The sequence below is a fragment of the Myotis myotis genome, unplaced genomic scaffold, assembly GCF_014108235.1.
Source record: "Myotis myotis isolate mMyoMyo1 unplaced genomic scaffold, mMyoMyo1.p scaffold_m19_p_19, whole genome shotgun sequence".
Taxonomy (NCBI): domain Eukaryota; kingdom Metazoa; phylum Chordata; class Mammalia; order Chiroptera; family Vespertilionidae; genus Myotis; species Myotis myotis.
In genome coordinates, this window is record NW_023416323.1 from 41699463 (window position 1) to 41721201 (window position 21739).

General features: G+C 62.2%; 1 protein-coding gene across 3 annotated transcripts in view; it reads left to right on the forward strand.

Annotated features, from left to right (window-relative positions):
* Positions 1–21739, forward strand: part of ZNF423 (zinc finger protein 423) — a 230993-nt gene that overhangs the window by 200169 nt on the left and 9085 nt on the right. For all 3 annotated transcript variants that reach the window (XM_036346629.1, XM_036346630.1, XM_036346632.1), the window contains 2 exons: positions 5521–5652; positions 7096–7211. In XM_036346629.1, the coding sequence (XP_036202522.1) occupies positions 5521–5652; positions 7096–7211 (248 nt within the window). The remainder of the gene's footprint in view (positions 1–5520; positions 5653–7095; positions 7212–21739) is intronic.

The following is a 21739-nucleotide window of genomic DNA, read 5'->3' on the forward strand; positions in this document are numbered from 1 at the left end:
CAGCAGGAACCGTTGACGCCCAGAGAGGTTAAGTAACTTACCCAAGCACACACAGCAAGTGAGCGATGGAACCTAACTTTGCGTCCTTCATCGCCGCTTCCTGCACAGAGGAGGCCAGTGAGGCCCCTGTCCGCACCGCCAACAGCCAGTCCCTGGTTCTCGGCCTGGGGGGGACACGCATTAAGGGCACCGCTCTTGGGTCAGCTTCCCTCGTGGGGCCCCGGCTTAGAGGAGGGCCCGGTCACAGGAGCGTGAGAGCTGGGGAACAATGCCCTGCCCACCGCCCGCCGCCCCTTTCTCCCGGCAGCAAATTGCGGCCTCCGAGAGCGGCCCAGGCCTGCCTTTGACCGCGGCGGGGCCCACCTGCGCTCCACCTTCAGGTTCTGGCAATCAGCTCTCTCTCCTCCCGGCTTCCCCCAAGTCCCTTCCCCCAAGTCCCGTATGGAAATAAGTGCGTGTCTGCCAGGGATCAAATGCTTGCGGAGACAAAAGTCGGCGCGGGGACTGTCAGCGCCGCACGGCGCTGCCCCACAAAGCCCGCGCCTCTCTCGGCTGACACCGTTTCAGCCTGAAAGGTGCCAGCAGGCCGACTTGGTTTTAAGCAAAAGCACAGCCTATTATTATTGTGGTTTTTTTTTTTTTTTGAGAAATGAAGTGTAAAATTAACACTTATTATTCCTGAGCAGAGTTGAGAGAGACACACACTCTGGGATGTTCGGGCTGGCTGGGTTGTTTGGCAGTGCTGATGGTTTTTTCTTTTTAATTTTTAAAAATCATAATAGCCCGGCCGGCGGGGCTCAGTGGTGGAGCGGCGACCTATGCACCAGGAGGTCACGGTTCGATTCCCGGTCAGGGCACGGGCCCGGGTTGCGGGCTCCATCCCCAGTGGGGGGCGTGCAGGAGGCAGCCGATCCATGATTCTCTCTCATCGTTGATGTTTCTATCTCTCTCCCTCTCCCTTCCTCTCTGAAATCAATAAAAATATATTTTTAAAAAATCATAATAACTCAATAGACTCCTGGTGCCAAACCCCACTTCTGGGGACCGGGAGGCAAGATGGGGTGCAGGGAGCTGGCGGACTCTGCATTGCACGTGAGTTGGGCTGCATAACCCACTTGAGCTGTATGTGTGGGTCTCACTTGCAGATGCCTGTCCTGTGCTATTAAAACAAACGAAAGGAATAGAAAGGAGAGGTCTTCCCTCGCAGAATCCTGCGCCCCGCGTTCCCAGGCAGCCTTGCCATTCTGCACCAGGTCCCCCGAGTGCTGTGCGCTCTCAGAGAGCCCTGGAAAGTCATTCTCGAGGGGGCTGCTGTCTTTGGACCCTGCGACTTGGGACAGAATGAGAGGTTGTCAACGTGGCAGGGTGGAGATGACGGAGGAGGTGAAGTCTGTCAGCATCCACGGGCTGGCTCACCTGGTCGCCTCGGGCTGGCCCGCCTGGTCACCTCGGTCTGGCCCACCTGGGTCACCTCGGTCTGGCCTACCTGGGTCACCTCGGGCTGGCCCACCTGGTCACCTCGGGCTGGCTCACCTGGTCACCTTGGGCTGGCTCACCTGGTCACCTCGGGCTGGCCCACTTGGTCACCTCGGGCTGGCTCACCTGGTCACCTCGGTCTGGCCCACCTGGTCACCTCGGTCTGGCCCACCTGGTCACCTCGGTCTAGCTCACCTGGTCCCCTCGGGCTGGCTCACCTGGTCGCCTCGGGCTGGCCCACCTGGGTCACCTCGGGCTGGCCCACCTGGGTCACCTCGGGCTGACTCACCTGGCCACCTCGGGCTGGCCCCCCTGGTCACCTCGGGCTGACTCACCTGGTCACCTCGGGCTGACTCACCTGGTCACCTCGGGCTGGCCCCCCTGGTCACCTCGGGCTGGCCCACCTGGTCACAGGTGCGCAGAGGAACGCCGCCCTCTAACTAGGTGCCCCCACACGTTTTCCTGGGTGGTTTCCTGGGCAGAGGTGCACATAACGGACACCCCACAGAGCACCTCCAACCCCCTCGGTGGGGACAGGGCCTCCTTCTTCAGAAAGATTTGCCGACCGGATGGGCTGCCCTGAATGCAAGTGCTTCCCAGGCGGTGGGACCCTCAGGAGTTGCTGTTTGCACCGCCCTTTGACGTCTTGCTGCCTTTATTTTCCCTCTCCCGTCTCCCCATTTTCGGCACTTTGGGGAGAAGGAGGAATGTGGATCCAATTAGCCCGGAACCTCCCGTCCACGCTGGTGTGGGGCTGCGATTTGTTGCAGTGGTGGCTGCCTGGCTGTGGGACGGCTGCGGCTGCCGCTGCCTGACTGGGCGCGTATTTATGAACGTGGGTGCGGCGTAGCTGCATCTGTGAATCAGGGGGACCCGCTGACGAGTCGCTCGGCACTCGGTGGACGGAAAGGGGCTGTCGGCCCTGATGCCTCGGGTTTATAAGCTGCAGGAGCCTTCTTTGTCCTCCTGGTGCTGGTGTGTCAGACGGCACGGCTCCGTTCACGGCCAAGTGGCTGAAGGCCTCGCTGGGCAGAGCAGTAAATCCTCCTTTGCCCTCTCAGCCTGGCCGGGGGGCGCTGGCGGGCAGGGGGGAGGGCCGCCTGGGGCATCTCTTCTCCGTGAGTATTTCCCGAGCCTCTCCTGCGGCCGACCCAGGCGGGACTTGATGTTTCGGGGCTCTGAGGAGGAGAAGACAGCATCTGTGCCCCTCGCCCGGTTGCCAGGGTCAGAAAGACTCGTCGGATATGGCGAGATGAGTCCAGGCTCGCTCTGCCCAGCCAGGGGCAGCTGTGTGTGCTGGCATAGTCCGGGGAGGCTGCCTGGAGGAGGTGTCCAGGTGGGACACACACGGATGGGGAAGGATTCAGAGCAACCCCTCTCCCCAGCCCCCCAAGGCTGTACTAACTCAGGATGCGGTCAGATTCTCTGAGCCCACTTTTTTCTTTTCTGGAAATGTGTTTTTCCCAGCCAGCAGGGTGAATTCTGAAGTTCAGCTTATGTTACAAACGGTCATAGAGTCCTCCCTACAATGTCTTTTTCACACACTCTCTGCCTCATTAATGTCCAAGAGGCGGCCCCAGTCTGATAGGAAGGCCATGTGCAAGGGTGCTGTCTCTCATTCATTCATTCATTCATTCATTCATTCATTCATTTTTCATTCCTTGAATCCATACTCGATGCCAGGCACTGAGAAGCATGGTTTGTGGGGCAAGGGGTGCGCTGGGGGTCTCTGAGGCAGCCCCCCACATTGGAGGCCATCTCTAATTACGGTGACAGTCTCCCCGAGGGAAGAGGAGGACGTGCATGGGGCCTGTGCGTGCTGAGCCCGCCCGTGTCCCTGAACTTGTCAATGAATTCTTTTCCGCGAGGATCCATGGAAGAGCTGCTGGATCTCTACCGGGTGCGTGTGGCCTAGTTGCCAGGGCTCCAGGGGCAGGACAAACACCCGGTAGATGCCGCCAGTGGGCTATGTGGGGCAGGCCCGCTGGCACGCCCACGTGTGCGTGCGCCTCTGCGGCAGGGTGCCCGGCCGGGGGGACGCCTGCTGTCGCTGCCAGCCCCTGCCAGGGCCCGGGGACCCGGGGGCTGGCTGAGAGCCCCAGCCCATCTGTGTTTGTGTCTTGCCACCGGCAGAGCCCCTCTGCTACCGAATTCTTGTCTTTGCGGGCAAATCAGAGCACCTGGCGCCGGTGGTGAGGCTGGGCCCCCGGGAGCCCGAGGGGAGCCCGCGTCCTTGGCTGTCCCAGATAATGTTCTCAGATACGCGGAGCTGGCGGCAAGCACTTATTGAGCACTTGCTGTGTGCGGGGGCGGGTCGAAACCCCTTCTCTGCCCGGCCGGTGTGGCTCAGTGGTTGAGTGCCATCCCAGGCACCAGGAGGTCGCTGGTTCGATTCCCAGCTAGGACACATTCCTGGGTTGCAAGCTTGATCCCCAGCAGGAGGCAGCCAATGGGCGTTTCTCTCTCATCAGTGTTTCTATTTCTCTCTCTTCCTTGCTCTGAAATCGAGTATAAAAAATTGAAAACAAAAACAACCCTTTTCTTCGTAATTATCAATGTTATTAGCTTAATTAATCCTCACATCAACTAGAAGAGGAAGGCTGTTTTTGGATGGCGGTAATTTAAAAAAAAGACTTTATTTTGGGGGGTCACACTGGTCAGAAGACCCCTGGGCCACTGCGGTCCCAGGTGCCAGCCCCTCCCTTCCCCACAGCCCGTGGGGCAGGGCCTGGGTGGCCCTTATTCACCAGCAGGAACTGAGGTTTGGAGAAGCCAGGATTTGAACTCTGCCCTGCTGATTCCGGGTGGGGCTGCGAGGCCTGGGCTCTGGGCGTGGGCGTGACGCAGGTGCTCAGGGCACCGCCTCTTCCCTGGGAGCCTTCAGGTGGATGTTTGGGGTCTCCCCAGCTCTCAGGTGGGGAGATGGAGCCAGGTTCGCATCTGGAAGCCGGACAGGGTGCCTGCCATTGTGTGGGAGCCAGGGGGCGGGCCACCTGCTAAAAACATAACACAGAGCACCTCATTGCCTGTGTTTTTGTGCGATGCCTTCCGGTGGCTGCCCGTCCCTCTGAGACAGCGGTTCTCAACCTTCCTAACGCCGCAGCCCTTTCATACAGCTCCTCATGTTGTGGTGACCCCCAACCATCAAATTATTTTCGCTGCTATTCATCACTGTAATGTTGCTACTGTTATGAATCATCATGTAAATATCTGATATGCAGGATGTATTTTCATTGTTACAAATGGAACATAATTAAAGCATAGCGATTCATCACAAAAACAGTATGTAATGATATATGTGTTTTCCAGTGGTCTTAGGCGACCCCTATGAAAGGGTCATTCGACCCCCAAAGGGGTCGCGACCCACAGGTTGAGAACCGCTGCTCTGAGAGGAAAATCCCAAAGTCCCCCGGTGGCCAGAGGCCCTTTGCAGTGCGCGTCCATGTGCGCCCTGTGCCCTCACCCCTGCCCTGTTCCGGCCCCGGCACAGGCTCACCCCAGAACTCTTGCTCCGACCCACCGGGAGGACTCCCATGTTCCCAGGGCACCTCTCATTGCCCCTACGTGTTAATTATCTTTGTGTACGATCTGTTTGCCTCACCACTAGAATGGGGGACAGCAGCCCCCCCCAATCCCCAGCTCAAGGCACCTGGCACATAGTACATGCTCAGTAAATATTCTATTGGATTGTTAAAGTCCCGGCTGGACCCCATCCTGGGGCCCTCTCCATGTGACACGGTCTGGGGTTCAGGCCTTGGAGGTGGCCTGTGCGGCCTACCGCTGGGCCTGCAGGACAAATCCCAGCAAATGGCGCCTTCAAGTGCCAGCTCTTTGGGGCCGGTCCCCGTAAGCTGGGGGTGGCTGGACCGTCTGGGGCTGGGACGGGGATCGGCATCCGCAGCCCCACACCAGCCCGGGTTCTGGGGGTCGGGGCAGGGCCGTGGCATGCAGGGCGTGGCTCTGCAGGGAGGGGCGTGGGTGGGGTTGCTCTGCAGGGAGGGGCGTGGGGTGGCGTGCAGGTCACTGACATCCGCTTCCTTGCAGAGGAAGGCATCAACCACGAGTGTAAGCTGTGCAACCAGATGTTCGACTCCCCGGCCAAGCTGCTCTGCCACCTCATCGAGCACAGCTTCGAGGGCATGGGCGGCACCTTCAAGTGCCCCGTGTGCTTCACAGGTAAGGGCCACACCAAGCGCATGGGGAGAGGGCGGGGACCCAGCAGAGGCGTCCGGCCTGACAGGGACTCTGGGCTCCTGGGGAGGCCCCGAGGGACCCCCGGCTGCTCTGCCCTGCGGACCTGCCCCGTGGCCCTGCCCCCTGCTCTGTGCCTCTCCTGGGAGGCCGGTGGGTGGCTGCCTCTCTGGCCCTCCCCTCAGCCCTGCTCTCAGCTGCTGCGAGTCCTCGCTGGCCCAGCCTCGCCCTGCGATTTGGAGGCATGGGCTCCAGCCTCCCCTCCGTGAACCTTGCGCTCTGTCCAGCAGCCATGGCTCTCCTGGCCGCGCCTCCTCCCCGCCCAGCTCAGCCCGTGTTCCCTCCATGCTCCGGCTGGAGAGGTCAAGGGCAGCTCTGCCGGTCAAGCCCCCAGGCTGGCTGCTGGCCCAGGCAAGCGGCTGTCCGTCCCAGCCCCAGGCCGGTCTCGGGGGCTCTGCCGGCCCCCCTTCCACTGCCCAGATGGCAGCCGGTGTGCGCCGGGGAGCCTGGCCTCCCCCTGCCTCCCCCAACATCTGCCGTCTGCCAGGCAGGAGCCCACCCTGGGGAGGGCGCCTGGCGGGGGGCACCTCTGAAGTGCTCACCTCCCAGACATACAGCTGCTTCAGGGCCGCCTCCTGCTGCCCGCTCCTGGGCTCCCGCCACCGGGAAGCGGGTGGGTGACCGGCCTGGTGACAGGCCCGAGGAAGGGGCTCGGCCGTGGGAACGCCCGCACACTCACGCCCTCGGGCCTTCCTCCCCCTCCACCTAGGAGCCCCGCCCCTCTGTTCCATCACACTCTGTGGGCTCGGGGTGGGGGCTGGCTCTGAGGGGCCCCAGGTCTGCTGGTCCAGGACACGGGGCCTCTGTGTGGGGATCAGGACGCTGACAACCCTCAGCAACAAGCATAGCCATCCGTGTATCCAGCCCCGTCCTGTCCCAGGCGCTGCGCTAAGGCTGTTAAACTCATCTCGGCCCCGCCACCCGCCAGCCGTGGGGCCTGGGATGCGCCATTGAACATTCCCGCTGCCTCAGTTTTCCCTTCTGTAAAATGGGACAGTGGCAGTGCCAGCCTTACGGGCCTGTGCTCTGGTCCAGGAGCCCACGTGTGGAAGGCACCTGGCGGGTGATGGCATTCACTGGCCTTATTACGTGCCAGGCCATCTTTGAAGCATTTTTTCAGTTAACCCATGTGAGCCTCCCAGATGCTCCGTGAGCTACACCCTTTCAAGGTCTCCGTTTTTCAGACGAGGACACGGAGCCCAGAGAGGTTAAGTGACTTGCCCAAGGTTGCACAGCCCGTAGGCGGCAGAGCTCAGCTTCCCTGGTGTGAGCCCCAGTAGCCCCTGTCGGCCGGCTGTGTCCAGGCGGGGCCTGTGAGTGGCGCGGGCTGGTGTCCCCGCCCTGCGCTGACGCCCTGTCCCTGTGCAGTCTTCGTCCAGGCCAACAAGCTGCAGCAGCACATCTTCGCGGTGCACGGGCAGGAGGACAAGATCTACGACTGCGCGCAGTGCCCCCAGAAGTTCTTCTTCCAGACCGAGCTGCAGGTCAGTGCCCGGGCCCGCGCCCACACCCAGCACCGAGTCTCGGGGTGCAGCCGGGATGGTGGGGTCTGGTACTCAGCACCCCCAACGGGAAGAGCTCCAGGCGGCCGGACGTGGCTTGTGGGCGAGGAGCCGGCGGTTGCCCTCCTGGCCGGCCGGGGTGCGGGGCGGGCGCGGCCTCTGCTGGCCCCGCACGGTCAGGAGAGCCGGCGCTAAGCCGCTGAGCCGGGGCAGGTACACGTGGCCGCGCCCAGTTTCAAATGGGGAGGGAGGTCATCCGCTCTGTGCCCAGAGGAGGGAGTGCTGGCTTTCGTCCTCACCGCCCTGGTCTGCAGGGTGTGTCTCCCCATGAGAAACCACCACCGCCCCCCCTCCACTCGGACACCCCCCACGCTGGCCCCGCACTCAGCAGTCCACCCACCTGGACGATGGCCCACGGCTGTGCCAGGGCCCCCTCGCCTGTGGAGTGAGGCCGCCACAACCCGAGCGGAATCAGAACGCTGCCGGGCACGTGCTGTCCTCCCGGGTGGGAGGGGCACAGCGGTGTGGCCTGTGGCAGGGCAGCCCCCTCCTCGGCGCTGCGGCCGTCACCGAGCCGCGCCTGGCCGTCCTGTCTGCAGCGGTGTGGTTGTCACCCAGGTGAGAACAGGCCTGGGGAGGGCGCCGAGGGAGGTGGGGGGGTGACCGTCGGGGGGCGGGGGTGTCACCGTCCGGTGGTCAGGGCCTCGCTCCCGCCGGCTGCCCTCTGACCCGGGCGGTTTGCTGGAGAGCCTGTTTCTTTCCTCTCTGGGCCCCTGTGAGTCTGCGTGTCGCTCACACCGCCGTCACCTGATCACCGTGTGGATGGAGTTATGAGCCCAATTACACCGAGAGGGGGTGCCGCTTCCAAACCGCCCCCCGCAAGTCAGGGACCCCGCCCCACGGCCCACCCCTGACGCCCCAGGGATCCAAACCTGAGCGTGTGCCTCTGCGCTGGGGACGGTGGGGGGACGGCCCGCTGCCCCCACTGTCATGTGATCGTAGGGGGCGCGGTGTCAGTGCCCGGTGGGCGGGCCGTCCGGGAGCCTCCTTACTCCTGCACGGGCTCTGCGGGGCCTCACCCCCCTCCCACCGGCCTCACCTGCCTGGCCCGGCTGCCAAAACAGGCCCCGGGTCCCCGACACCTGAGCTTTCCACAGCCAGACGCAGGCCGCTAAACCCAGGATCGCGTAACCGTGATTTCCTTAAGCCTGGGATTCGCCCTGTCCCGGAAGCCAGGAGTGGGCGGCGGCCCTCCCCCGCGGCTCCTGGGTCTGTCCCAGACACACTTCCCAGTCCGCCTTTTTATTTATTTATTTTTATTTTATTTATCTACTTATTTATTTTTATTTATTGCTAATCCTCACCCAATGATGAATATTTTTCCATTGAATTTTTTTTAGAGAGAGTGGAAGGGAGGGGGAGAGACAGAGAAAGAGAAACATCGATGTGAGAGAGACATTGATTGGTTGCCTCCTGCACACCCTGAGCAGGGCTGGGATTGAGCTTGCAACTGAGGTCCGTGCCCTTGACCGGAATCGAGCCCGGAATCCCTCAGTCCATGGGCCAGCGCTCTATCCACTGAGCCACACCGGCTAGGGCCCCCAGTCCGCCTTTTTTGAGCTTCGTGGGCACCGAGGTGCCAGGCCCACCTCGCCGGTGGAGTGTGGAGCTGCGGCCTCCGTCCCATCTGGCTTCGGCCACGTCTCCCGGGCTGCCGAGGGCCCCAGGCCCCAGGACGGTCCCCGGGAGCCGCGGGTTCCTGGGTCACCCCGTCAGCCTTTACGGCAGATCCTCAAGTGCCGAGAACCTCGCTAAATTATAGCCTTAACGAGTCCCTATTTTCTGCAATTACTGATTTTAATTACAGACCGTTTAAATGGGGAAGTGTTGTCGCAACGCCAAATCTATGCAAATAATGGCTTTCGTTAAGTGGTTCAAACAGCAATTTTCTGGGTTTTTGAGAGGAGGGTTTTCCAGCCCTGGGAGTGTTCGTCGCCATCTCGCTGAAGCCAGGGCCGGCAGGCAGGGTGGCTTCCCTCGCTGACGTGGGGTTAGGTGTGCAGCCGGAGCACGGCCTGGCCCCCTGGGCCTCGGCTGGCTCACATGGCCGTGTGTCGCTGAGGTCCTTGGGGATTCCGGGAAGCTATTGTTTGTGACTTGGGGCCGAGAGGTCTTGAGAAGACGCGGGGACGGCGGCTGTTCTCCCTGTTGGACTGGAAATACCGCTGTGGACGTAGAGGCAATACGGTGGGATTAGCCGGCCAGCGTGGCTCGGTGGTTGAGCGTCGACCCATGCACCAGGAGGTCGCTGGTTCGATTCCCAGTCAGGGCAGAGGCCCGGTTTGCTGGTGTGATCCCCAGTGTGGGGTAAGGTGGGGTGCTCCTTGGTAAGGTGGTCAGGCAGAGCCTCTCTGCGGAGGTAACATTTGAACCGAGGCCTGGGTGCCGAGAAGGAGAGAGTGTGTGGAAGGGAGCCGTGCAAAGGCCCTGTGGTCAGCGAGGTGTGTTGCTGGGACAGAAGGCAACGTGTGGCTGAAGCACAAGAGAATGGGGGCTGGAGGAAGGGGCTGGCAGGTGGCCCAGGTCATGGCCAGGTCTGCAGGGCAGTGAAGGCTTTGGGGTTTATCCTGTTGCAGGGGGAAGCCCCGCAGGGAAGAGGTATTGTCTGACTTACACCGTGCATCAACGTTTAAGAAGCTTCGTCTTTGAAAGGACGTGATGAGAAGTCACAGACTTGGGCAAAAATATTTGCAAGTCACATATTTGTATCCAGAACATACAAAACAAAACTCTCAAAACTCATGACTGGTGGCGGGGAGGGGATCCACAAAGAGTGAGCAAAACCCTTCAGCCCAGGGGTTCTCAACTTGTCGAACGACCCTTTCACAGGGGTCGCCTAAGACCATCGGAAAACACATACATAATTACATATTGTTTCCGTGATGAATCACTATGCTTTAGTTATGTTCAATTTGTAACAATGAAATTGGGGGTCACCACAACATGAGGAACCGTACTAAAGGGTCGCGGCGTTAGGAAGGTTGAGAAGCACTGCTTCCGCCCTTCACCTGCAAGGGTGGATGCCATGTCCTTCGTCCTTAGGGACGCGCCGGTGAAAACCATGATGTTAAGCCACCGCGACGAAAACCAAACAAACAGTGACAACACGGAGTGGGGCCGGGGTGTGGACGAGGCCGGGACGCCCAGACTTTGCTGGTGGGAGCGCAAGGGGCCCAGCCACGTGGCGGCGTAGTTTGTGAGTTTCCTCTGCAGGGAAACATGCACGTGACACGCCACCTGGCGGCCCTGCTCCCGGCTGCTCCCCCAGGAGACCTGCCAACGAGCTGCCCGCAGCCTGGCCGGGAATGAGGGCAGAGCCCTCCTCGCCGCGCCTGCCTGTCTCCTCACGGGTGGAGGATGGAGAGGCGAGGTCCAGGCCTCCGCCCGGCGGCTGCCCAGGAGCAAACAGCAAGAGCTGCAGGTGCCCAGGGAGAGAAGCCGGACTCAGAAAGCTCTGACCGGATGTCTCTGTGCCACGATGACCCGGAAACGGGCAGAAATGTGGAATGGAAAACAGTAAATGCCAAGGCTGCAGGTGGGGAAAGACGTGGAGGAGACTTCACAGTTCTCCTAAGCATGCAGGCAGCAGGCGCCCACACATGCACACGTGCACACATGCACACGCATGCACACATGCACATGCTTGCACACATGTGCACACTTGCACACACATACGCACATGCACGCCCACACCCTGAGTGCTCGCCGTCCGGGCTGGGCGGGTCCAGCCTCACTTCCCGGAGCTCCCAGGCCTGTTTGACCAGAAGAGCCTCGGGCGGGCGGCAGGCCGGTGTGGGGACAGTCGTCGGCAAGCGTGTAAGCGCCGTCGGGAGGAGGGCCTTGTCCACAGGCTTCCACGGCCCTAAGACTCCAGGTCATGGGCAGACACCCAGGACGTGGGCTCTGGGCTCTGACAGTCCCAGGTCAGGTGCGAGTTCAGTCTCGCTGGGCCTTTCGATGGTAGGGGCACTGGGGTGGGTTTGGATTCCAGGAGCTGTTTCAGGGGTCCTGCTCCCAGGAATCAAGCGTCCCTTCGTCGAGGCAGAGACACGCGGCCTCGGCCTGGCTCGGCCGCCCTCTGTCCTGGATGTCCTGGGGGTGGGAAGGTGGCTCGCACGCCCGATCCTGTCGCTTCCGCTGAGACCCGTCTTCCTCCGCTGCGCCCGGCCCCGTGGAGGGCGGCGGGCGGACCCGGTTGGGGGTGTGAGACAGACTGCAAACCACAGACTCCCACGGTATCGGGGCTGCCGGCCGGCGTTTCCCGCCTCGGGCCTCGGCAGATGAAGGCCTGCGGCTCCGTGGGCCCCCTGCCAGGGCTGAGCTGACCCGGGAGGAGGGGCAGGCTGGGCCCGTGCCGCCCAGCTGTCCCTGAGTCCCCGCGGACACCTCTGTGCCCGCAGACCTGGCATGGAGGGCCCCTCCTCTCCTCCCTGATGGCCTCACTGAACCCCGCTCTTCAGCCTCACCGCGGAGGGCACGAGGGAGTGTGCCCGTCGCCAGCCTCACGGGGCCGGCTCCGGCGTGCGGGGCAGGACCCTCCGAAACCGGAGGAGAAGTAGAACAGCCCCACCCCGGGCGGCTCCCCGCTGCCGTCCAGGCCCCGCGCTAAGCATTTTGCTTGAATTGGTCTCAACGCAGCCCAGGAAGGCAGAACGCTCGTCTCCACGGACTGACATGGGAACGAGGCTCCCGGAGGCGCGGGCACTGGCCCCAGGTCACGGGCGCACGGCAGAGCTGCATGCAAAGCCAGATCACGGGGGCCACTGAGGCACACGCAAACCCCCCAAAGTTTACAGCGCTGCCATTTATATGAGCTAATAGATTTAAATGAGGCCTGCGGTGCTGAACTATAAAAAGCCTTCATGTCAGGGGACCCAGAAACTATTTTCGTAGTTGGGCCAAGCAGGTAGCAACGCAGCGGCGGCGACAGGGGATGCGCGGAGCCTGGCGGCAGGCGGCCCAGCGGGGAGCGCCCGGGGCCCTTTCTGGGGAGCCGGCCTGTGGGCCGCGTCCGCTGGGCTGGAGCGTGAGGCCAGGAGCCTGCAAACCTGGCAACGAGCGAGGGGGTGAGTCCTGCTCTGGCCAGGCCTGGGGAGAAGGGGGTTTCACGCCAGTCGTGGAGACAGGGACCTCGTAAGACCTCAAGCTTCCCAGCCCCCCGCCCACACACACATCTATAGAAACTCGGGGTGCACGGAGAGCTGTCACAGGGAGGCGGGGCCCGAGAACGGCTCTTCTGGCCTCGGGTGTCCTGGCCTCCTGCAGACCTGGGGGCTGGGGCCCGGCTGGGGCAGTGGGCTGCCCGGGGCCCAGGAGGCCAGGCGCCCTCGCTGACGGACCGAGAGGCGGCAGGAAACGGCTCCTGAGGGCCCCCGGTGGCCAAGCGGCCAGCCCGGCCCTGAGCGGATGCATTTAAAGGATTAGCTCATGCTGTCTGCTTGCATGTGCCTCATCGTGCCACTTCCAGCTGAATGATTACCATCGATTAAAAGCGGGGCGAGGGATGCTCACGTGCAGCCCAGTGCCCTTCCGATGGGGCACGCCGGGCCCTGCCCGCGGGTCTTGGTCCCAGCCAGGGGAGGTGCCCATGAGCCGGGGGCGCCCCCTGAGCTCCCCTGGGATGCTTCCTTCCCAGCCCCCGAGAGCGCTCAGTGGGCCCTGCTCCCTCGTTGCATTTCTTTGAACAAACCTGGACCGAGGGCCTAGCAGGGCGCTGCCAGGGGGGCCGGGGGCCGCCGTGAACAGGGAGCAGCACCCTGCTCGCCCAGGGCTGGTGTTCCGTGGGCACCGCCAACGCCGAGTCAGTGAGCACACCAACTAGGTCACTGCAGACGGCGGGATTCCGAAGACAATGAAACACTGTCGAGATAGAGTGATGCGCGTGTGCGTGTGCGTGTGCGTGTAGGGGTGTGCGTGCGTGTGTCGGGGTGTGTGTGCATGTGTGTGTGCGTGTGTGTGCGTGTGCGTGTGTGTGTGTGTGTCAGGACAAGGGGAGGGAATGTTAGGAATGAAAAATCGACCTCGTGTCCAGGGAAGGCTGGCATGTCAGCTGGGTCCTGAAGGTTGAGAAGGCGCCAGTAGGGGGAGGGGCTGGGGGTTCTTCCAGGAAAGGGAACAGGCAGTGCGAAGGTCAGAGGCATGAGGTTTGGGGGGTCCAACGAGCAGAGGACAGGGCAGCGGGGAGCGGGACAGACAGCAGTGCCTTCCTGCTTTGGTCCTCTGGGCGGGTCCCATCTCACCTGCTCAGGAGTGGGTGTTTCCGGGGGCACCTGCACCTGCTCGTCCTTCTGTGTGAATCCCTTCCCATCCCGGGCCTCAGGGCCCGGCTCGCATGGGTCCGGCTCACATGGGCCCGGCTCACATGGACCCTGCTCACATGGGCCCAGCTCACATGGGCCCGGCTCACATGGACCCTGCTCACATGGGCCCGGCTCACATGGACCCTGCTCACATGGGCCCGGCTCACATGGACCCTGCTCACATGGGCCCGGCTCACATGGGCCCGGCTCACATGGGCCCTGCTCACATGGGCCCGGCTCACATGGGCCCGGCTCACATGGGCCCTGCTCACATGGGCCCGGCTCGCGTGGGCCCGGCTCGCGTGGGCCCGGCTCGCGTGGGCCCGGCTCGCGTGGGCCCGGCTCACGTGGGCCCGGCTCAGATCCCTCGCTGCTGCTTCTCCTTTGGCTTCTTCAGCCCTGGGTTTAACCCCTGCTCCCTTTGCCAATACAGACTGTGGTAACTATATCTACACCTGAGTTCCCACTCTACCCTGGGATTTTGGAGAGTGAAGACTCCTCTGCCATCCACCCATCCACCCATCCACCCATCCATCCATCCCCCGTCACTCATCCATCCATTCATCCATCCATCACTCATCCATCTATCTATCCATCCACCCATCCATCCATCTACCTATGCATCCATCCATCCATCACCTATCCACCCACCCATCCATCCATCTATCCATCCATCACTCATCCATCCATCCATCCATTATCCATCACCTATCCACCCACCCATCCATGTATCCATCCATCCCATCCATCCTCTTATCCATCCATCCCCACATGCTTTCCCATGTTTCTTGTAGTTCCTAGGAAGTAGGAAGTGGAGGAAAGAGAACACAGCAGGGGAAGGAGAAGGAGCAGGGGCTGTCGCTGCAGATTCCAGAGGCCCATGTAGAAGTTCCTGGTTTCCTTGTGTCTTTGTGCCGCTGCCCTCAGATCCAGCCGGATAATTACAACTAATAATAATTAAAAGTTAAAAGCGCTCTAGGCACATGCTTAGCATCTGACTCTTTGGCTGAGCTTTCTGTGAGCAGCAGCATCTTCCTCCTTCCTGCTTTGAAGTCAGCCAGCCCAGAGCACCCCCCCCCCCCACACACACACACACATCGGGGGACGAGGGCCGGCTGGGCCTGGCCTGGGGGCGCTATGGGAAGGTGCTGGTGACTCCAGCAGGGAGAGCCTGCCGCTTGCATTGGCGTCTTCCCCAGATCGCCCCCTCCCAAGTGACTTCCTGTTGCTGACATTTGCACCTCAGTTTCCTCATCTGTGAAATGGGCTGAGACCAAGGGCCTCGGGCTGTGCCGATGGGGAGGTCCGGTGTGTGAAGCGTGAGGATCTGGGCTTTCCTGTGGGCAATGGTGGCACAGTTCAGGGTGTCACTTGGAGCCCAGCGCAGCTCGAATCCTATCACGTGGCAGCGTGGAGTGGCAGCGCCATGCCCATACCCTGGGACGGACAGCCTGACTTCAAGACCCAGCCCCACCACCGAGCAGCTCTGTGACCTTGAGCAAGTCACTGGCCCTCTCTGGGCTACAGCAGACGGGGTCATACCAGTCCCCTCCTGTGGCTGCTGGGGGCCTGGGGGCGGTGAGCACCAGCCACTATCATCGTCGGCATCGTCACCGCGATTGTGGTCTGGGCGCCATGCGCTTTCGGTTCACGTCTCCATCGGCTCACCCGCTCTGTGTAGCCCCCAGGGTCTCCTGGCACCTGCGGGGGCCCGATGTGTGCAGGGCCTGGGGACGCACGGAGGTCCCAGCCCCTCGTGTGCTGTGGGAGGGGACCGTGAGCTGATGGAGGCGGCGGGAAGCCTGTTTATGATGCGCCTGAGGAGGGATGGGGGTGATAGGCTACAACGCGGCGCAGTATTGGAGCATCTCCGCGTCGGCAGCCGGGGGCCTACGCCCCGACCGTGTCACCAGGCACCGTCCTCTTGTCTCGGCTCATCCACTCCTGAGCGGGCGAGGCCTTTCCCGCGTCCAGGAGCGCGGAGCAGCGTCACCACTTTCTCTTCCTGCGCCTGCTCTGGGGATGCAGGGCCACCTGCGGGGCCACGGGGGGCGGTGGGGGGGTGCTATGGAGTCTGCGCTGGAAAAGGCGGAGGGTGGGCACTCGCTTGCCCCTTGGGGTTCCGGGGCCCAGGGCGCAGGCCCGAGTCACTGGCCCCAATGTAGTAAAACCAGACAGCGTTTCCGAGGACCTCCCGGGAGCCTGACGCCCCAGGAGGTAAACCGGGGCCCCGGGGTGGCACAGCTGCTGGGGTTGCAGAGCTGGAGACCCAGGCACCCGGCACTGGGCTTGGACGAGACTCTCAGGCCAGGGGCGGGCCTCTGGGTCCCGGGCGCAGGGGGACGGGCAGGCCTCACCCTCCAAAAGGGCAGCGTCCGGAGTGACCTAGCGGCCTCCCGGCTCCCGGGCAGGTGCTGTCTGCTCTGGGCAGCTGCCGCGGTCACTGCCGGGAAGGGCAGGCAGGAGCGGGCAGGGGCGCCTGCCCAGCTGTGTTCAGATGCACGTGCCCCAGGGCTCTGCCTGCCAGAGCGATGAAGTGTGCGGAAGCCCAGGTGGGGACTGGGAGGAGGGCTCCCCCAAAGGCCCAGCTCCGGGCAGAGATGGCACTTGGAATCGGCCTCGGGCTGCCCGTCTGCCCATCAGAGCCTGTCATTTATGCCCTAGGGCGGGGGGCCAACCGACGTTGGAGGGGCACGGTGCCATCGCGACAGATGGGCACGGGGGAGCTGCCAGGAGCCTCGAGCCGGCAGCCATCGAGTGCCGGGAGCCCAGCCCCTCGCCGGCGCGGCCCCGGCCGGACCACATGCCTTCAGTTTCCTAGAAACAGTGATGATACCAACCACAGGAGGTGCCCTGTGGGTCCAGGGCCCCCAGAGGTTGGCACCTTCCACAGCCCTGCCCCCCCTCACCCCCAACTTAGAAAAGAGGTTGTTACCACCGTCCGACCTACAGGAGAGAAAGACAGGGGCCCTGGGGAACAGGGGTGAATTTCAGCTGCGTCTTGCTGTCGCTGTGACACAGGTGTGCGACCTCGTCTGTGAGGCACCCCTTGCCCCCCCGTCGCCCTGACCTCACCTGGACAGTGGCCCCCCTGCCTCCCCTGGAGGGTCGGGTGGGCTGCCTCGGGGGGACTGTGAAAGGTGGGACACCATGCCGGCCCTGGGAGGCCTAACAGGACGGGGCCGGGGGAGGAACTGATGAGACGCTGCTGTCTCGTTTCACAGACGGGAGACTCGATACCCTGTCACACAGCGAGGAAGTGGCAGGGCCGATCCTACCCGGGGGGGAGGGGGGGACAGTAGTGACAGCGACAGCCCCCAGGCCCTGTGGGGAGCCCTTCGCTCTGCTCATCCTGTTTCATTGGGGACCCTCCTGTGAGGCCGATGCTGTTTTCCCTCCCATTTTACAGATGGGGAGACTGAGGCACGGTGAGGCATGGCTGAGATGGGATCTGAGGGTGGGACCGCTGCCCGGACACCGTGCCGGCTTTTCTCTGCCCTGGAGCCCCGTCCGTGTTAGAAACGCGCCCGCTTTGCCTCCTGATCCGGAAGTCTCTCTTCCCAACGCGCCGGGAGCGGGGGCTGCCTCCCGCGGGGCCTGGCGTGTGGGTGCTGGGCCTCACCGCACCGCGGCGAGAACCGGGTGCTCTCGGTGGGAGCCTGCATGGCACTCCTGGCCGAGCAGCAGCAATTACTAATGACATTTAGGAAGAAATTAATGATGAGAAATGCAAGTTGGCATTTCAGGAGCGCCCGTCAGCAGCCGCGCAGCAGCCCTCACGGGAGAGGCCGGGAGGGGGCTGGGCACGGAGGGCGAAGGGCAGGGCGAGAATTAATTTCGCTGTGTCAATAGCGAGCGTGGCCTCGCGCTGCTGCTGGACTTCAGACAAAATCAAACATTGATTGGCCGGGGCTGGTCCAGGGTCGCAGTGAGTTCCCTGTGCTGGGCGGTGGGCGAGGCCAGGCGACAGGTTCACTGGTACCAGGAGGCGGTGGGGGCCGCAGGGGGCGGTGAGAAAGGAGGGGGTGGCCTTAGGTCAGGGTCATGAGGGCTCAAATCCAAGCACCGCCCCTTACCAGCTGAGTAACTTAGCAAGTGACGTTGCCTTTCTCGGCCTCAGTTTCCTCATCAATGAAATGGGGCCACTTGGGAGCTGCCTTGGCCGGTGGACGGGGTTCCCTGCGGGATAAGGCGCCATCGCCTTCCCTCCCTGCAGTGCAATAGGAGTCCCCTCCAGGCTCCCGCACCCAGAGGGCCAGAGGCACACGCAGGGACCAGCCGCTGCCATAGGAGTGACCATCTTTACAGCGCAGGGCCTGGGGGATTTGGGGAGCTTTAATGGCTGTCTATGTTTCAAATATGAGAGTTTCTTGTAATTATAGTGGCTATCATTTATATGGTGTGCATTAAGTGCCAGGCATTGTTCTTAGCACTTTTACACACTCGATCCTCACAATGCCCGTATTGTTAAAGTAAGGAAACTGAGGCACAGAGTGGTTAACTCCCTGAGTCCACATCCATCCATCTATCCATCCGTTACTCCATATTGTTCACCCATCTATTCATTGACCCATCTATCTATTCACCATCTATCCATCCATCATCCACTCATCTGTAAATCTACACATTCATCTATCCATCCATCCATCAATCATCCACCCATCCATCCATCCGTCCGTCATCCACCCATCTATCCATCCACCCATCCATCATCTATTCACTATCCATTCACCACTCACCCATCCACCCACTCATTCTTCCATTCACCCATCCACCATCCATCATTCTGCCCATTCATCATCTACCCATCTGCCCATCTATCCATCCATCTATCCATCTACCATCCACCCATCTATTCATCCGTCATTCACTCATCTATTCATCCACCCATCTATCTATCCACCACCCATTCCTCCATTATCCTCTCATCCACACGTTCATCTAGCCAGCCATCATCTACTGGTTATCCGTCCACCATCCATCCATCTGGCCAGCCATCCACCTGCCACCATCCATCATCAACGATCCATCCAGCTGCACATCCATGAGTGCTGAGTGCTGGGCAAGTGCCAGGAACCGCACCGCTTTCATGATGCTTCCTCACATACTTTTAACTCCATGCTTACCTGGTACCCGTCCCTCTCCTCCCCTGACACTGCATGTGTACCTGCACACACACACACACTCACACACACTGGTGAGGGGAGTGGGATGGGACAGACCGGAGGCATGGAGGATCCTTGGTCTGCCTCATGGACACCAGCAAGTTCTGCCTGGTGGTGGGAGGGAAGGCGTAGGGCAGACCCACCTGGTCATGGAGGGGCAGGTGTGGGGGGGTGCTGTGCCCACAGTTCGTTTGGAAGCTGGTGTAGGCGAGCGGGGAAGGCCGGCTGGGCCACAGCGTTCTTCAGCCCCTTCGGTGGGAGCCGCTCGGAAGAGCCTGCCCTTCTGGGTGGCGGGGGTCCCCTTTGCCCTTCACTTTGTGCCAGACTGGACGTCCTCTCCGGACGGGCAAGGGTGTACCCCCAAGTGTTCCCCGAGTACCGTCGCCATCATTAGACATAATCGGTCTCAGCTGCGGCTTTGCTCACTGGTGCATGGACACAATTCATCACAGCAAATTAGGTGCAGCTCCAGCACGCCGGGCCCGCCGCCGCCGGGGGCTCTTGGCGAGGGGCTGCCGGCAAGGGGCCGGCCACGTGGGCGCTGCAAGCCATGGGGGGCCGTGGGCCAGGTTTCCTGAAGGGCATCACCCTCGGACTATCCGCCAGGCAGCTCTGCACCCGCAGGGGTTCGTTTTCTAGAAATGTGAAGGATGCAGGACGGTTTCCCTTCAGGAGGCATGTGAGGATGGTAGCAATGGGAGGGTCAAAGTCTTAACGTCACTGAGAACACCTACGGGCACGGGGTTGGGTTAGGGCCCTGCACCTGCGACCGCGGGACCTGGGTTTTCCAGAACAGCCCTCACTTCCAGGGCTCCGTCCCCACTACCGGCGCGGCGTCCTGACTGTTGGCCCGTGAAACACGACTGTACGTGGAGCTGGGTTTGAGGCCAGCCAGCCTGTGGCTTACCGTTGTAAAGACCCGGGAAGATTTCCCCCTCCTTCGTTTTTTCTAACATGGCAAAACGCTCTGTGCCTGCACTCGAGCCTGCCCGCCTCTCCGGGGGCCGGGCGGAGAGAGCACGGCTCCTCGGCGAACACAGGGGCTTGAAGGCCGCGGTTCTGCCTGGGCCTGGCTGCCGAGCCCTGGACAGTGGCCTGGCCCCGGGCGCCGCGGAGGCCCCCCGTGAGAGATGGAGGGCGCCTGGCACGGAACGCCAGTGGACGTCCAGGGTGGCCTGCCCCTTCGTCTCGCTGCCTCCGTCTGTGCAGCTTCCAGCTCCCAACCCTGAGCCAGAGCCGCGGGGGCGGCGGCGCGGGAACACCGGAGCGCTCAGCTCTTCGGGTAGAATGGGCCCCTCTCGTGCCCACCTGCCCACTCACCCTGTGGGCCCCCCCATGTTTTAAAAGATGTTTTTTATTGATTTTTTTAGAGAGAGAGGAAGGGAGAGGGATAGAAACATCAAAGAGAGAGAAGCATCGTCTACCGGCTGCCTCCTGCACGTCCCCCGACCCCCACTGGGGATCGAGCCCTCCACCCCGGCCTGTGCCCTGACATGTGCCCCGACCAGGAATCCAGCTGTGACCTCTTGGTTCCTGGGTCGACGCTCAACCACTGAGCCACCCTGGCTGAGCTCTTGTCCCTCAGCATCGTGTCTTCAGAGGCTCCCCTGCTTTTCAGGAAAAAGCAGAACTGCCCCTGGCAGGGCGGGCAGGGTGGGTGGGCAGGGGCAGGAGGAGGGGCTCTAGTTTTGCCCCTCCCTGGCCCATCGTGGAGGGCTTGCCGGCTGCCGTAGCTGCTGGCGGTCATTTCTGCAGCCTCACTGCGTTCCCAGCACCTGCAGGCTCTGTGCTGACACCGGGCACAGCCGGGAGCTGAGAGCCACGGCGGGAGACACCAGGTGCAGGTGCAGGCTGAGCGGGTGCAGGGGCGGAGCCACCCGGGCAGGCGGGGGTGGGGGGGGCTCACCATGCGGGCAGGAAGGCCCTTGGAGGGGACAGGATCCCGTTTGGGGAGCTGGAGGAAGGTGGTTTCACACGGCTCTTGGCCAGCAGGCACCAGGTCGTGTGTGGCTCTCAGGACCACGGACAGGGGTTTGCGTGTTCCAGGGTGTGGTGGGACCCATGGTATCAGCAGAGACCCCCCTCCCTGCCTCTGGAGGGGAGAGCCTGGCCGTGCCTCTCATGGGCACTTGATCTGCCCAGCCCCCCACTGCCGGGAAGCCCGAGCCCCACGGGAACCCGGGGCGTCGGCAGGTGGGGGTTTCGAGGGGTCCTAGCAGCATGGACAGGAACCAGGGCAGCTGCCCAGTGGGAGACGGAGTCAAACAAGGAGCAGCCACAGCTGAACCACCCAGCAGGTGGGCAGTGGGACGGCCGTGTGTGCGTGGGGTTGAGGGTGTATGTGAGTTTGTGTACACACATGGGACTGGGACGGTGGAGTATCCGTGTGTGTACACGCGTGGGACTGGGACAGGAGGGTATCCGTGAGTGTGTGTACACATGTGGGCCTGTGATGGTGGGTATCTGTGTGTGTACACGTGTGGGCCTGGGACGGTGGGGTATCCGTGTGTGTACACGTGTGGGCCTGGGACGGTGGGGTAACCGTGAGTGTGTGTACACATGTGGGCCTGGGACGGTGGGTATCCGTGTGTGTACACATGTGGGCCTGGGACGGTGGGGTATCCGTGTATGTACATGTGTGGGCCTGGGACGGTGGGGTATCCGTGTATGTACATGTGTGGGCCTGGGACGGTGGGATATCCGTGTATGTACATGTGTGGGCCTGGGACGGTGGGTATCCGTGTGTGTACACATGTGGGCCTGGGACGGTGGGGTATCCTTTGCACCTGGCTGGGCTGCACTTGCCTGCAGGTGGCCCCGACAGCACTGCCCTGAGCTGGAGGCCTCCCTCCAGGCGACGGCATGGCCAGCGCCCTGCCCAGCGAAGCCGGTTCCGAGGTCGTCTCCCAGCTCCTCCTGGGTCCCTGGAGTCTGGCCCTCTGATAGGACGCTCACCCTCCGGGGCCATGCGTGTGTCCTCAGACCC